Source organism: Chelonoidis abingdonii, chromosome 1 (genome assembly GCF_003597395.2).
Source record: "Chelonoidis abingdonii isolate Lonesome George chromosome 1, CheloAbing_2.0, whole genome shotgun sequence".
In the NCBI taxonomy this organism is placed as follows: Eukaryota; Metazoa; Chordata; order Testudines; family Testudinidae; genus Chelonoidis; species Chelonoidis abingdonii.
In genome coordinates, this window is record NC_133769.1 from 6,026,701 (window position 1) to 6,041,105 (window position 14,405).

At 42.7% G+C, this 14,405-nt stretch overlaps 1 protein-coding gene across 2 annotated transcripts in view; it reads right to left on the reverse strand.

Moving 5' to 3' along the window:
- Window positions 1-14,405, reverse strand: part of MKLN1 (muskelin 1) — a 205,056-nt gene that overhangs the window by 107,480 nt on the left and 83,171 nt on the right. For both annotated transcript variants that reach the window (XM_075063794.1, XM_075063800.1), the window contains 3 exons: window positions 13,977-14,169; window positions 5,136-5,213; window positions 4,286-4,351 (listed from right to left, as the gene is read on the reverse strand). In XM_075063794.1, the coding sequence (XP_074919895.1) occupies window positions 4,286-4,351; window positions 5,136-5,213; window positions 13,977-14,169 (337 nt within the window). The remainder of the gene's footprint in view (window positions 1-4,285; window positions 4,352-5,135; window positions 5,214-13,976; window positions 14,170-14,405) is intronic.

Genomic DNA, 14,405 nt, shown 5'->3' on the forward strand with positions numbered 1-14,405 from the left:
TAAGGGAGGAAGAATCACACTTACTAATGCATTCATTCCAAAAATATTTAATACATTTCATGTCAAAACGCATATATCCCTCTTACTTGTATCAGCATCACTCCTGCTGCTTTGAAATAAGCACTCGATCTTGAAAAAACTATATTCTATAGCCACTAGAGTGCGCTTTACAGCTCTCATTTCACATGGTAGTGCTTCTCTCAACACAATCTCTAACAAGGAAAATTTATCCCCATAGATCTTCCTCAGATTCTTCTACCTCTCTCCAAGAAGAATGTTTGCCAGCCTCATACAAATGAAGTACTTCCTCTCTGGGGCAATAATTATATATTGGGTGACACAGGTTTAGAACTTCATCAACCAGGAAACCATAATGGGGAACAAGCAAGCTATTTTTAGGGCTGTCAAGCGATTAAAAAAATTAATCATGATTAATTGCACTATTAAACAATAATAGAATACCATGTATTTAAATATTTTTGGATGTCTTCTACATTTTCAAATATACTGTTTTCAATTAAAACACAATACAAAGTATAGTGTTCACTTTATTTTTGATTACAAGTATTTACACTGTAAAAAACCCAACAGAAATAGTATTTTTCAATTCACTTAATCCAAGTACTGTAGTGTAATCTCCATCATGAAAGTTCAATTTACAAATGTAGAATTATGTACAAAAAAACTCCATTCAAAAATAAAATGTAAAATTTTAGAGCCAGGAAGTCCACTCAGTCCTACTTCTTGTTAAGCCAAATCGCTCAGACAAAGAAGTTTGTTTACATCTGCAGGAGATAATACTGCACAGTTCTTTACAGTGTCACCTGACCAGGGCCGCCTCCAGCCTTTTTTTTCCATGCCAAGTGGCGAAGAAAAGAAAAAAAACGGATTGAGCTGCCGCCGAAGAGGAAGAGACAGAGTGAAGGACCCGCCGGCGAATTGCCACTGAAGACTAAAGCGGAGTGTTGGGCTGCCGCCAAAGACCCCGACGTGCCGTCCCTTTCTATTGGCCGCCCCAGGCACCTGCCTCCTTTGCTGGTGCCTGGAGCCAGACCTGCACCTGACAGTGAGAACCGGCGTTCTCATGGCACTGTTGTAGTCAGAATTGCAAGATATTTATGTGCCAGATGCACTAAAGATTCATATATGTCCCTTCATGCTTCAGCTACCATTCCAACGGACAAGCATCCATGCTGATGACTGGTTCTGCTCGATAAGAATCCAAAGCAGTATGAACTGATACATGTTCATTTTCATTATCTGAGTCAGATGCCACCAGCAGAAGTTTGATTTTCTTTTTTGGTGGTTCAGGTTCTGTAGTTTCCACATTGGAGTGCTGTTCTTTTATAACTTCTGAAAACATGCTCTACACCTTGCCCCTCTTAGATTTTGGAAGGCACTTCAGATTCTTAAACCTTGGGTCTAGTGCTATAGCTATCTTTAGAAATCTCACGTTGGTACCTTCTTGGCGTTTTGTGAAATCTGCAGTGAAAGTGTTCTTGAAATGAACAACATGCGCTGGGTCACCATGTGAGACTGCTATAACATGAAATATATGGCAGAATGTTTTACCTGCAGAGCAGGGGACATACAATTCTCCCCCAAGTAGTTCAATCACAAATTTAATTAACGCATTGTTTTTTAGTAAGTGTTATCAGCGTAAAAGCACGTCCCCTGGAATGAAGGCCAAAGCATGAAGGGACATACGAATGTTTAGCATATCTGGCACAGAAATACCTTGCAACGTTGGCTACAAAAATGCCATGCAAATGTCTGTTCTCACTGTCAGGTGACATTGCAAACAAGTTTGTCTGAGCGACTGACAGAAGTAGGACTGAGTGGGCTTGTAGGTTCTGAAGTTTTACACTGTGTTGTTTTTGAGTGCAGTTATGTAACAAAAACAAAAATCTACATTTGTAAGTTGTACTTTCACAACAAAAAGACTGCACTACAGTACTTGTATGAGGTGAATTGAAGAATGCTATTTCTTTTCACTTTTACAGTGCAAATATTTATAATAAAAAATACACACATTTCAAATACAACACAGAATACAATATATACGAAAATGTAGAAAAACATTCAAAATATTTAATAAATGTCAATTGGTATTCATTGCTTAAGAGTGCAATTAAAACTGATTAATCACAATTTTTTTTTAATTAATCACGAGTTAACTGCAATTAATCGACAGCCCTAGTTATTTTTAAACATATTCTGTCCTCATGCCCATGCACCTTAACTTGTTACAGCCTTCAATTCCCTATCTATACATCCACAACCAATAAAGCCACCCTGAGCTCCCCCAAATTTTCAATAATCCCACATTCCTCCTTGCCCCTCAAGGGGTATCACACTGTAGCTGGGGTACGATTTGCAGCTTGCATGGACATACCCACAGTACCTTTAATCTAGCTAGCCTGCTAAAAATAGTAGTGAGGACGCAGCAGGCAGCACAGGCTTCAGTGTAGGCAGCACAAGTGAATACCTACCCGGTGGGGTGAAACAGGCTTGTGCAGCCTGCACTGCCATATCCTCACTGCTATTTTTCACAAGATGGCTGGATTAAAGCTAGTAAATGCACACCTACACAAGCTGCAAATTGCAGCCCGACCTATGGTACAGACGTACCCAAAGCCCTGGCACTCGCCCCTCTCTCCCCACTAACAGTAAGTCACCTTTATTACATTGTATTAATCGTATGGGTTAGATGGGGAAAGGGTTAGAAAACATATTTGTTAAGAGTATTTAAATAAGAAGTTGAGGGCAACAAAGTCTTCTGAATGGTAACAGCAAGGTTAACCAGTAATTGGAAATATATAACAACATACACTATCAAAATCCTGACCATCCTACTTGTATCCCCCTTTCCTTTATCTTTTGACAGACTAAGTTCTTTGGGGCAGGGACTGTACCATTCTTGTGTGTTTACACGGAACCTAACACTTTTTTCCCCTCCATAGCAGTGCACACAAAGTAGCTACAGGGTAGGGATTTGTATATTTATTACAATTAGACAGCCACAGTGAAAAGGTAACAACCTTTTCACTGTGGCTGTCTAATTGTAATAAATATACAAATATACAAGAGGAGCGAGAAAAATTGTTCTTAACCTCTGATGATATGACTAGAAGCAATTAAATTGCAAGTTTAGGTTGGACATTAGGAAGTTTTTCCCAACTGTCAGGCAGAGGCGGCTCTAGGAATTCTGCCACCCCAAGCATGGCAGGCAGACAAAGCCGCAGGACCAGCGGACCCTCCGCAAGCAAGCTGAAAAGGGCAGCCAGCCTGCTGCCCTCACAGCGAAGGCAGAGCACTCCCTGCAGCTTGCCACCCTGAGCACACGCTTGGCGTGCTGGGGCCTGGAGCCGCCCCTGCTGTCAGGGTGGTTAAGCACTAGAATAAATTGCCTAGAGAGACTGTGGAATCTCCATCACTGCAGATTTTTAGGAGTAGGTTAGACAAACGACCATCAGGGATGGTCCAGATAATACTTAGTCCTGCCATGAGTACAGGGGACTGGACTAGATGACCTCTCGAGGTCCCTTCTAGTTCTATGATTAGGCAAGTGGGTTTGGAGATTTCCTCTAATGCTTTCCATTCTCCATCCATTGTATTGTAGTTTAAATAAATTACCTAAAAAATTGAAACCAGCATGATTATACTTCATTATTTTGACAAATAAAATATGCAGAATTTTAAAATGTTGTGTACAGTTTTCAATTTTTTGGTGCAGAATTCCCCCAAGAGTAAGTTCTTAGAAAAGTGGCGCTCATAGCACATGGCCAATCATTTTAAGACGAAGACAAAGAACGGTTTAGTTTTAAAGATCCCAGGGCCTTTCAGGAAAAAGCCCTGGCTCTTAATCAGAAGGTTTCTAGGTTATCAATGTGAGTTAGGGACCAGTAACACTTGGCCAGCAAAGGCTGAGATTGCTTCCAGCCTTCAGACCTGCAGCAGATAGGGGTGGAAAGGGCACCCGTAACACACCCTCCCCCATCCAAAAGATCAGATCACCGACGGAAGAAGTCACTCCTGCATCACCAAAACAAACAGCCTGAAATCTAGAAAGGTGGACTAGGGCTCCATAGAGGGAAAGCAGAACAACAATCTAGATGCACTAAGAGCAGAGTTTTGTCCCAACGCTAACAGAAAAAAAAGAAAATACAAAAGGAACTAGATATGTTTGCATATTTATAGCTGAGCTGGTACCAGCTCAATATAAGTAAGTCCCAAAATAAAAATAGGACAGAACTTTCTTCTTAAAGACTAAATGATCGTTCACCTGTCTGTACATCAATGACCATCTGATGGCCTCCTCTCATTCCTGGTCTGCTGTCCTCTCCATCACCTTGTTAAAGACAAAGGAAAGATTTTCTATTATACATGATTTTCTAAAAAAATATATAATTCATTCATTCATGCCATATAAGCTGAGCAGAGGCAGCATAACTTAAATAGCTCAGAGTTCTTCAAACACGCCCTTTTTCCCTGGATTGCCCTGGCAGACGCCATAGCACGGCAACCATGGAGCCCATTCTTTTTTTTTTTTTTTTTTTTTTTTTTTATTGTCCAATTGCTTTTTGTATCTTCCAGAGAAAAATCATTGTCATGTGTAAATTAGTGAACACAATGCTCTCTATCAGTACAGGGAGTGTCTTGCAAGAGGAGACCTTAACAGTCCCTGGATGTGAAAACATATCCTCAGGTCCATAAAAACTGAGCTTGAACCAACCTTTGCAGCCCCAACAGTGGGGACCAAAGGCTAATTCAGCTCCCAGCATGGTAAAAAGTAGCCCCAGAATTGCTTGAAGACAAGTCAGCTGGAATGGCACCTTAAATGATTTTCCGCCACTCCAGAAAAGCCATCTTGTATAACTTTTGGTTTAAAGCTATTGTTCTGTGAACAGTTCCTTATTGAACTGTACATTCATGTACATTATTTTAGTATCTGAAGATAAATGCATTGTGCCAGAGTGAAAAGTAAGTGACATCAGCTGCACCCGTAAAAAGCAGGACTAAGCAGTCTCACAGCCTCCCTTTTATCACCTTCATGTACTGTATCCACCAGCTACAATAGTGGCAATTACTAATGCAGGGGTAATTTAAAAAAGTGTTTCCATCTAGACTCTTACCTTTGGTACTTTTGGGGATAATCTGACCCCAACGCGGTTTGTATTCCTGCTGACTGATGTACTGATTGAACAAGCCATCTGCAAACACAGAAAAACCAACATATTGCTGCATGTAATGTATGCACTTACATTGTGCTGTAGCAGAATATTTTCAGATTAAAATAAGATGCACTCATTCAAACCTAACTGCTACTCTAGAGCTCTCTTTGAACTGTCATATGCATGACAGTTACTAATAACATTTTCAGAAGTCATACCTTATTCAATTTGTATTTTGACAAAATAAAAAGAGTAAACATTAGGCACTATATCAATCAAGAATCAACCTGGCTTGATTGCCATATCATGCCAGTTATCCATAAATCTCTAGCGTGACATGTTTTAATTAAGAATGAGTTCCTATTTCCATTATTTAAACAAGGGAAGAAGTTGCAAGTGCTTATAAATTCAGCCATTTTAGCTCATGCTGAGCTGAAACGGGGTCAGATGGCGTCTCCAGAGCTTCATCTAAGAGAAAAAAGTTAAAGCAGACAGTTGTAAATGCTGAGAAGAAAGAAACAGGCACTGGATCAAAACAGAAAAGTAAATTAGTCTTAAATCCCATCTCCTTCCTCAGTTTTTGTGTTGGTGGCCCCTTTTTTTGGAGGGGGAGGGGGGATGAGAGGAGGGGACAGAGATGCAAAAAGGGGACTGGGCTGAAAACTTTAACACCTGCTTGTTCATCTCTACTGTGTGTGTGCGGACTGTCAGTCCTAGGAAGAGGCGGGTGGAGTGGGTACTTTTCCCCATTCAGGAGCCCAGGCATTTGGGGGTAAGGCAGGGACTTTAAAAGTTATTAACTTAGTTGATAGACGTCCACTTCCTAAAAATACAGCTGCAAATTCAGAAGCGTATTACATACCCCAGATGCCTCTAAGTGGAAAAGTTAAAATCAAAACTGTGTAAGTTCTAAATTATGTGTAGTACATGACGAACTTTCTCCACATCATATTTTTAATTTTCTTCTGGTCTTAATTTGTCAGGACTGAGATCTAGGTTTAAATTAAAGGCTTAATTCTGCAAGTCGATGAGTGCTTCCTGAAAGAGGCTGAGCACTCTACGGTTCTTAAGTCTGGTCTCCCCACACACTACACATTATTTACAAACTCAAACAAGAGTTACATTGGTCAATTCTAGCTACAAAACTTTCAAAAGTTTTCAGACATTTTGATTCGCTCCAGAGATACATGCACAGTATATGTTCTGTTATTTGACACTAGTAAAAAATTCCACGTTAACAGAATCAGTCCCATTTTACTAGCCACAAACCAATAGGAAAAAATATCAATCAATCATTCTTTTATGGAACATTAGGATGGTTTGGTCGTCAAGAAAGGAACTTAGCAGCAGCATCAATCCCTTTGGCAGTGAACAGATAATTGGACACACAGAACAAGAGGATGAATTGCACCATATGACCTGAAAAGGGTGGTTTAACCTCTTGCCCATACTCAACACCCACGGGCTGCACTTGTCAAGACAGAATACTTCTCCCCTGCTGTGCCTTCAGCTTCTTTTAATAATGCTTCTTTTCTTCCACGGCACACTGGTTTGGAGATATTCCAGCTCTCTTCCCAGAAATGTTTCTTTCAGCTGGGAGCAGTTCCACATTCATTCTACTTGTGCTATAAATCAGCAGTGGCTTGTTTTGGAAGTTGAACCACTTACTAGTGGTTTGGCACATAGGCAGAAGGGGGCCCTAGGTGGATCTCCTTCTGGGTATCTGATCTATTCTGGTACCTTGCTCGTAGTTCCTGTTTTATCAGCTAAGCTGACCTGACATGTTTGAAGAAAGAGACAACGTACTGCTTAGGCTCGGTGGAGGATCAGACCTAGGTCAGATTAGGTTTTTATCATCTGTTTCCAATGAAACAGTAACAGTGGTTAAGAATGATATTTTCAACTCCATCGCAGAAACAATTTCAAGAGCACTTAGTTTTAAAGGAAAAATCAGATTCCAGAGCCCATGAGGCCTTTCACACAGGGCGACGGCCACGTCGACTCTAAAATTATGTCCGAAGATGATTCATTCTGTATCACTATCTATTAACTCCTTTACACCTATACTTGGATGCATTTTGCATATAGTAACATCCAACTCCTAGAGATTCCTGGTTAATCATCAGTGAGGTACAATTTACTAATATTAGAGACTATTTTGTCAACCAGTTGAATGTGATGTAGCAAGAGATTTTACAGAATAACTGAATGAAAGGACTATGCATGGCTTAGTATTACCCCCCAAAACTGCAGTGTCTCTGAAATTTCCAGGAAGATTCAACCATTCCCTTCTTATACACCCTAAGCACTTTGAGCACAGTCAACAAATATGATAAGACTTCTGGCTACTGACTTAATGGATGATCAAACATCAGATATTGACATGAACAAACAGCCAGCTGGAGCACCTCCTTGAAAAAAAGTGAAACCAGAACACTACTTGTAGCTTGCACACAGAAATCTAATCTGTAAGTACATTTTGCAGTAGTTTCATGCAGTTCTATTAAGTAACTTGGATTCTGCATTTGCTGTACAGGAATATTAACCAGACTTGTCTGTCAGAGCGTAGGCTGTCTGAAAGATGCAGGAATGAATCCAAATGTGAGGTATTTGAGCTACATCTGAGAACCAATTGAGATTTAGGGAACCTTTTAGTTCTGAGAGGAAGTCAGCCAGTTGCCAGAGTTTCAAAATGCCCATTTTCTGAGCATAATGCGCATGAGGAAGTCCTAAGAATCTGTGGGAAGAGTGTGATTGCCTGCCAAAAAGTTCTCAAAAGAAATTATCCAGTGAGATAGGGTGGAAGGCATCAGTGTTCAGCACTAGCAATACAAAAATCTACTTCTACTTCCATTAATCTTTATTCTCATCTATGCAGACCCATTTTTTCCGTCTAATACGGTGACGGCCTGCAAGAGGTATGGTATGTCACATTTTTAAACCCAGCATTACAAATATTTGCCCCCTTTTTTAAGTCAATTTGTGCTAAACTAACTCTGTGCAGCATCCCTGTTAAAGAAAAATGAAGTGGTGAAATGAGGTTAAGGCCATGAACCTCAAGATCAGCATGAGGTCAAAAGTTCACATCCCCAGGTTTAAGCTATCTAATGGCCAGGAGAGTTCAGAGTTTCTGAAGGCCTTCAAAGTTAACTGGGCATTTGTATACATTTCTCTTTAAATGTATGTTTGCACAGCACTGGAAGTATATACAACACTCTACTGATCAAAACAAATTTATCTGAAAAGCTAACACACAGGACAAGAATTCAGGAATGAAAAAGTCCCAAACTCTGCATCTGAAGAAATTATTGTAGAAAGGTTTCACAAAAGTTTTAAGCAGGGAACCTGAGGAGAGAAGGCATTTCAAACACAGAAGACAGCATAAGAGTAAAAGAGCATGTTGAGCAGGTGGTGGTAGAAGTCCAGAATGAAACACGGCAGACCAGAAAGAAGATGTTTGGCCCTGAAGACCAACGAGAGGAAGGATAGTTCAGTGGTTCAGGGCACTAGCCTGGGACTCTGGAAGTACAGATTCAATTCCCTGCTCTGCCACAGATTTCCTGTGTGACCTCAGGCAAGTCACTTAATGTGCTTCAGGATAATACTACTTCCCTACCTCACAGGGATGCTGTGAGGATAACACCACACAAATAATGCAGCTACACAAAAAAGGAAAGCTAGATGGAAAGATGAGTGAAAAGTGGGATTAAGGAGCGGCAACCTAATGTGAAAGCCACGGGAAGCCAGTGAAGTGGTTCAGGGATAATGTGGTCAAAGTAACAGAACGGGAAGCAGTAAAGGATAAGCCAGGAGTAATGCAAGTTACATGTAACCAGGAGCTTCAGTTAGCCAGTTATTGGATAATAGGATTATATCGTAGAAGTATTGATATCAGATTTAGAATATTCCTTCAGAATCAGTGACAGAATGTAGAATAGCATATGTAAATAAAAAAAATTCATGCTAAGTCAAATACATTGCTAGTGAAAGGAATAGCTCACTCTATCGTTACAATAAACTGGGACAAGAACAAAGGATGCAATGCCACAACATGCTTAACGTTGCAGGTATCAAGATAACTATGGCTATGGGTACATCTACACTACAGGATTATTCCGATTTTACATAAACCGGTTTTGTAAAACAGATTGTATAAAGTCGAGTGCACGCGGCCACACAAAACACAATAATTCGGCTGTGTGCATCCATGTACCGAGGCTAGCGTCGATTTCTGGAGCGTTGCACTGTGGGTTGCTATTCCGTAGCTATCCCATAGTTCCCGCAGTCTCCCCCGCCCGTTGGAATTCTGGGTTGAGATCCCAATGCATGATGGTGCAAAAATAGTGTCGCAGGTGATTCTGGGTAAATGTCGTCACTCATTCCTTCCTCCATGAAAGAAACGGCAGACAATCATTTCATGCCCTTTTTCACTGGATTGCCCTGGCGGACGCTATAGCATGGCAACCATGGAGCCCATTTTGCCTTTTGTTACTGTATGTATACTGGATGCCGCTGACAGACGCAGTACTGCAGCGCTACACAGCAGCATTCATTTGCCTTTGCAAGGTAGCAGACATGGTTACTTGTCGTTCTGTACCATCTGCTGCTGTCATGGGTGCTCTTGGCTGGCCTTCGCTGAGGTTGGCCAGGGACGCAAAGACAAAAATGGGAATGACCCCCTGGGTCATTCCCTCCTTTATGTTGTATCTAAAAATAGAATCAGTGCTGTCCAGAATATGGGGCAAGTGTACTAGAGAACCAGATGCTCCGTGTCAGATCCCACAGAAATGATGAGCTGCATGCCATTCTAGGGGGTGCCCCTGCAACAACCCCACCATTGCTTCCCTCCTCCCCCAACCCTTCTGGGCTACCGTTGCAGGGTCCCCCCATTTGTGTGATGAAGTAATAAAGAATGCAGGAATAAGAAACACTGACTTTTTAGTGAGATAAAATGAGAGAGAGGCAGCCTCCAGCTCTCATGGATAATCCAGCAGGACAGAATCTTTCCTTTAGACTTGGGGGGGGGGGGAGGAGCTGATGGAGTTCAGCCCCAGGTTGCTATGTAAGGACTTGTACCAGCTGTTCTGTATCATCGGCCGGGAATAACCTGGGAGTCATCTGATTTTTTAACCAGGTGCCCCAGTGACCTCACCTGAGGCCAGCCAGGAGCACTCACGGACGATGCAGAGGACGGCTACCAGTCCTACTGCACTGTACATCTGCCACTGGGAAGGCAGGGAGAGAGGATGCTGCTGTTTCAGGTGGCCCGAGACGTGTTACCAGCAGCAGTGCAGTAGACTTGGTGACATTGAAAAAGTCAAGAAAGCTATTTTTCCCGCGTATCTTTTGGGGGGTGGGGGGCGTCGGTAAATTGACAGATATCCCTGAACACACCCGGACAAAATGTGTTGACCCTACAGGCATTGGGGGCTCCAGCCAAGATGTAAATGCTCTTTCGGAGACTCGGGGATTGTGGTGATAGCTGGAGTCCTCAGACCCCTCCTTCCCTCATTGGAGCTCCATTTGATTCTTTGGGCTTTCTGTTACGTTGTCACACAGCGCTGTGCTGTGGACTTGTATCATAGCGTGGAGCATTTTTTTTACAAATGCTTGCTTTCGTGGCTCTGTACAGCAGCTCTATAGAACAGTATTGTCCTCCCATACAGCGATCGATCTCAGTATCTCCCGTACGGTCCATTGTGGAGCCTCTTTTGGATTTGGACTGCATGCCACCCGTTGCTGATCAGAGCTCCATGCTGGGCAACAAGAATGCATTCAAAAGTTCGCTGGGCTTTTCCTGTCTACACTGGCCAGTGCACTCCGAGTTTAGATTGCTGTACAGAGTGTCACAGTGGTGCACTGTGGATACCATCCGGAGGCGAATACCGTCGATTTGCGGCCACATTAACCTAATCCGATTGCTTTAATACCGATTTCAGCCTACTCTCTCGTCAGGCAGGAGTACAGAAACCAGTTTAAAGAGCCCTTTATATCGATATAACGGGCCTCGTTGTGTGGACGGGTGCAGCGTTAAATCGATTTAACGCTGCTAAAATCAGTATTAACACGTAGTGTAGACCAGGCCTATGTCTACACTACCACTTATGCTAGTATAACTTATTTCGCTCGGAGTGTGAATCAGCCATCCTGTGAGCGACATAGTTACACTGACCTAAATGCGGGTGTGGACAGTGCTAGGTCAGTGGGAGAACTTCTCCCATTGATGTAGCTACCATCACTCGTTGGGAATGGATTAAGTCGACAGAAAAGCTCTCTCTCATCAGCTTAGAGCAGATACCCAAGAGAGCTTACAGCAGCACAGTTGCATCAGCACAGCTACGCCACTAAGCTCTCCAGCGTAGCCATAGCCTAACATCAGGTATACACCAGAAACATTTGCTAACGCCAGTTTACAAAGTCCTTTTTTATTTTAAGCAAATTTCTGTATTGGCAAAAGCCCTAGTGTAGACGCAGTTATACCAACATGAAAGTGCTTTTCCCAGATTAGTTTATGTCGCTCAAGGAACCAGTATACACTGTGTCTAACACTAGGAGCATTTGCCAGTATTGCTGTAACAGCAAACCTCTTCTAGTGTAGACCTGGCCTAGAGCTGGACAGCCAGAGTTTTTTTGCACATTGCATAGGTGCAACTGAAGCAAGCAAGCAATCAGTTGTTCAAGGCCATTGCTCTATGCCAAGAGATGTCAGCAGTCAATGCAAACCTGGCATTTAAAACTGTGTCAGGAACTAGGCAGGTTGACTGTTCACCACAAAAAAAAAAAAAAAATGAAGCTGGAAAGCAATGGTGATTTCTTAACCAGTGAAATACTGGATCTAGGAATATGCCATACTTGTCCTTTGCCAATACTTCTATACCTGGATAAGCAGGAGAACACTGCAGCAGTTATGAATCATTTGTTCAAGTAAGAGAAAGTACTCAAGTACTTCCTAGAAAAAGCACAATCTATAAGTCTGGAGAAAACAGAGCAGTCCCAGAGGAGTGGAAAGTAGCACAGCACAATCCCACACAGTAAACAGAACATGCTATTTGATATACTTGATTTATAAAGGAGACAAAAACTATGAGGCAATCTTTTGTTACACTTCTTTTCACTCTCACTGTACCCCAGGAACCAGTCACTACTTTGATAAAAACTGCATTACTGATGTTGCCAGCAGGCACATACATACTTCTGGAAGTTGTGTTTATTCGCAGCTATTACAAATCAGGAGAGTTTAGCCCAGAAGGACAAAGCTCTGGGCTGGACTTGCCATCATGCTACGTTTTTATTATGCCACTGAAGTCAAAGGAGTTACCCGAAGATTTTCTTTTTATTATGCCAGTATAAGTTTCACCTAGACAGAGCAAATGAACATAAGAGCAGAATACTGAGAGTCAGGAATTGCTGAGTTCTAACTATGGCTGTGCTCCAAGCTTGCTGTGTAGGGCAAAGACACTTCAACTCTGCTACTCAAGCTCCCTCTGCACTCTAAATAAAGCTGTAAAAAAGGGGGTTAATCTTAAAATTATTTATAACAAATCTAGCTGCTGGGCCTCTGCTCCAAAAGTAAGAGCCTGTCTCCCACTCTCACCTCAGGGTCTTCCTGTAAGCAGACTCCTATTACAAGGCATATTGTCCCTACACCCATTAAAAGCCACTGCCCTCATTCAAATCCCTCCCAAAATATTATTTCTGCTGTGTTGCCCAAATAGGTAGGTTTAAAAAGAACAATCCATTAAATTTAACAAAATCAACCATAATGAAGAGATGGCCCTGTTAATTGGTGAGTCTTACTGAAAACCTGGCATTCCCTTAAACAAAAGAGAAGTTGGGAGGAGTGTATTACAGGCCTGCACAACTCGTAAGGCGGTGAGAGCCACATTACTCCAAAGGAAACAGCTGAGGGCCGAAACCCCTCAGTCCCGCGGAAACATCTTCCCCCCTCCCAGGACCTCCCTGCCCGCGGAAACACCCCACCCTAGCACCACCCAGCCCTGCAGAAACAAACCCTTCTTCCCCAGTGCCGCCCCACCAACACAGCTGTGGGTCAAAAAGGAAGGTTGGAGGCGGGAAGGTGATGGTTGATTTTAAAATCAGCCTGGGGCTTGCAGCTGAAGAGGTGGCTGGGAGCTGTCGGGGCAAATTAAAGGGCCCGGGGCTCCGGCAGCTGAGGGAACGTGGAGCTTTGCGGGGCTGGGGCAGGGATTTAAAGGGCCCAGAACTCCTGCCGCTGAGGGGAGCCCGAGCCCTTTAAATCCCAGCCCCAGCCCATCCGCTGGAGCCGCGGCCAGAATTCAAAGGGCTCTGGGCTGCCCGGGGCAGCGGGGAGCCCATAGCCCTTTAAATCTCAGCCGTGGACAGGAATCTCTGTGGGCAGCCCAGAGCCCTTTGATTCCCGGCCGCGGCTGAGATTTAAAGGGCTCTGGGTTCCTGGCCGCTGTGGGCAGCTCAGAACCTTTTGAATCCCGGCCGCAAGCCGCACAGTGAGCCTCCGTGGGCTGCATGCAGCCCGCGGGCCGTATGTTGTGCAGGCCTGGTTTATTACCTTCTCTTGTAGTGTTATAACCAGGGAAAACGTTAGTAAATCTTGTCAACCTTTACTAACTTCTCACACAGAGCATAATCATGTGTCCAGCAACAGTTTACAAGGCATCATGCTTCAGATACTAAATAGCTCCCCTTATATAATGCAAAACAAAAGCTATCACAATAGAGCTGTGTATATTTTAATGTACATTATGGAAAGAGTTTATACATCAATAGGTTTTCCAGACAAGATGCTGCTTTGGATTCACTTACCATTTACAGCTTTTTCTATCAATTCTTCACAAGCATCAAAGTCACCTTTCAGCACTAGTTTGTCATGCAGATCTGTCAACATTGGGTGCTCTAGCGCAATCTTGGTTTTCTTCTGTAGTGATTCAAAAGCCTCAGTGTAGTTGTGCTGGCGAAAATGCTTTAGACATAGACGAATGGCTTCCTGTTCACGGTACTACTGGAACACAAGAAAACCTATGAGAAGGGTAGATTTCCCTGGCTGGTACTAGCAGGAATTTCTTGCAAATTTGTTGGGATGACAAGGAAGTGGAAGCTCTCATACATATTGCATATGTTAACTGTTCATAGCCTATAAACCTATACTAAAAACGTAATATACTTTTCATGGCATCTGCCTCCCAAGGAGATGAGACAAAACATTGTGCTATTTCTTTCTTTAAGATAATTTTA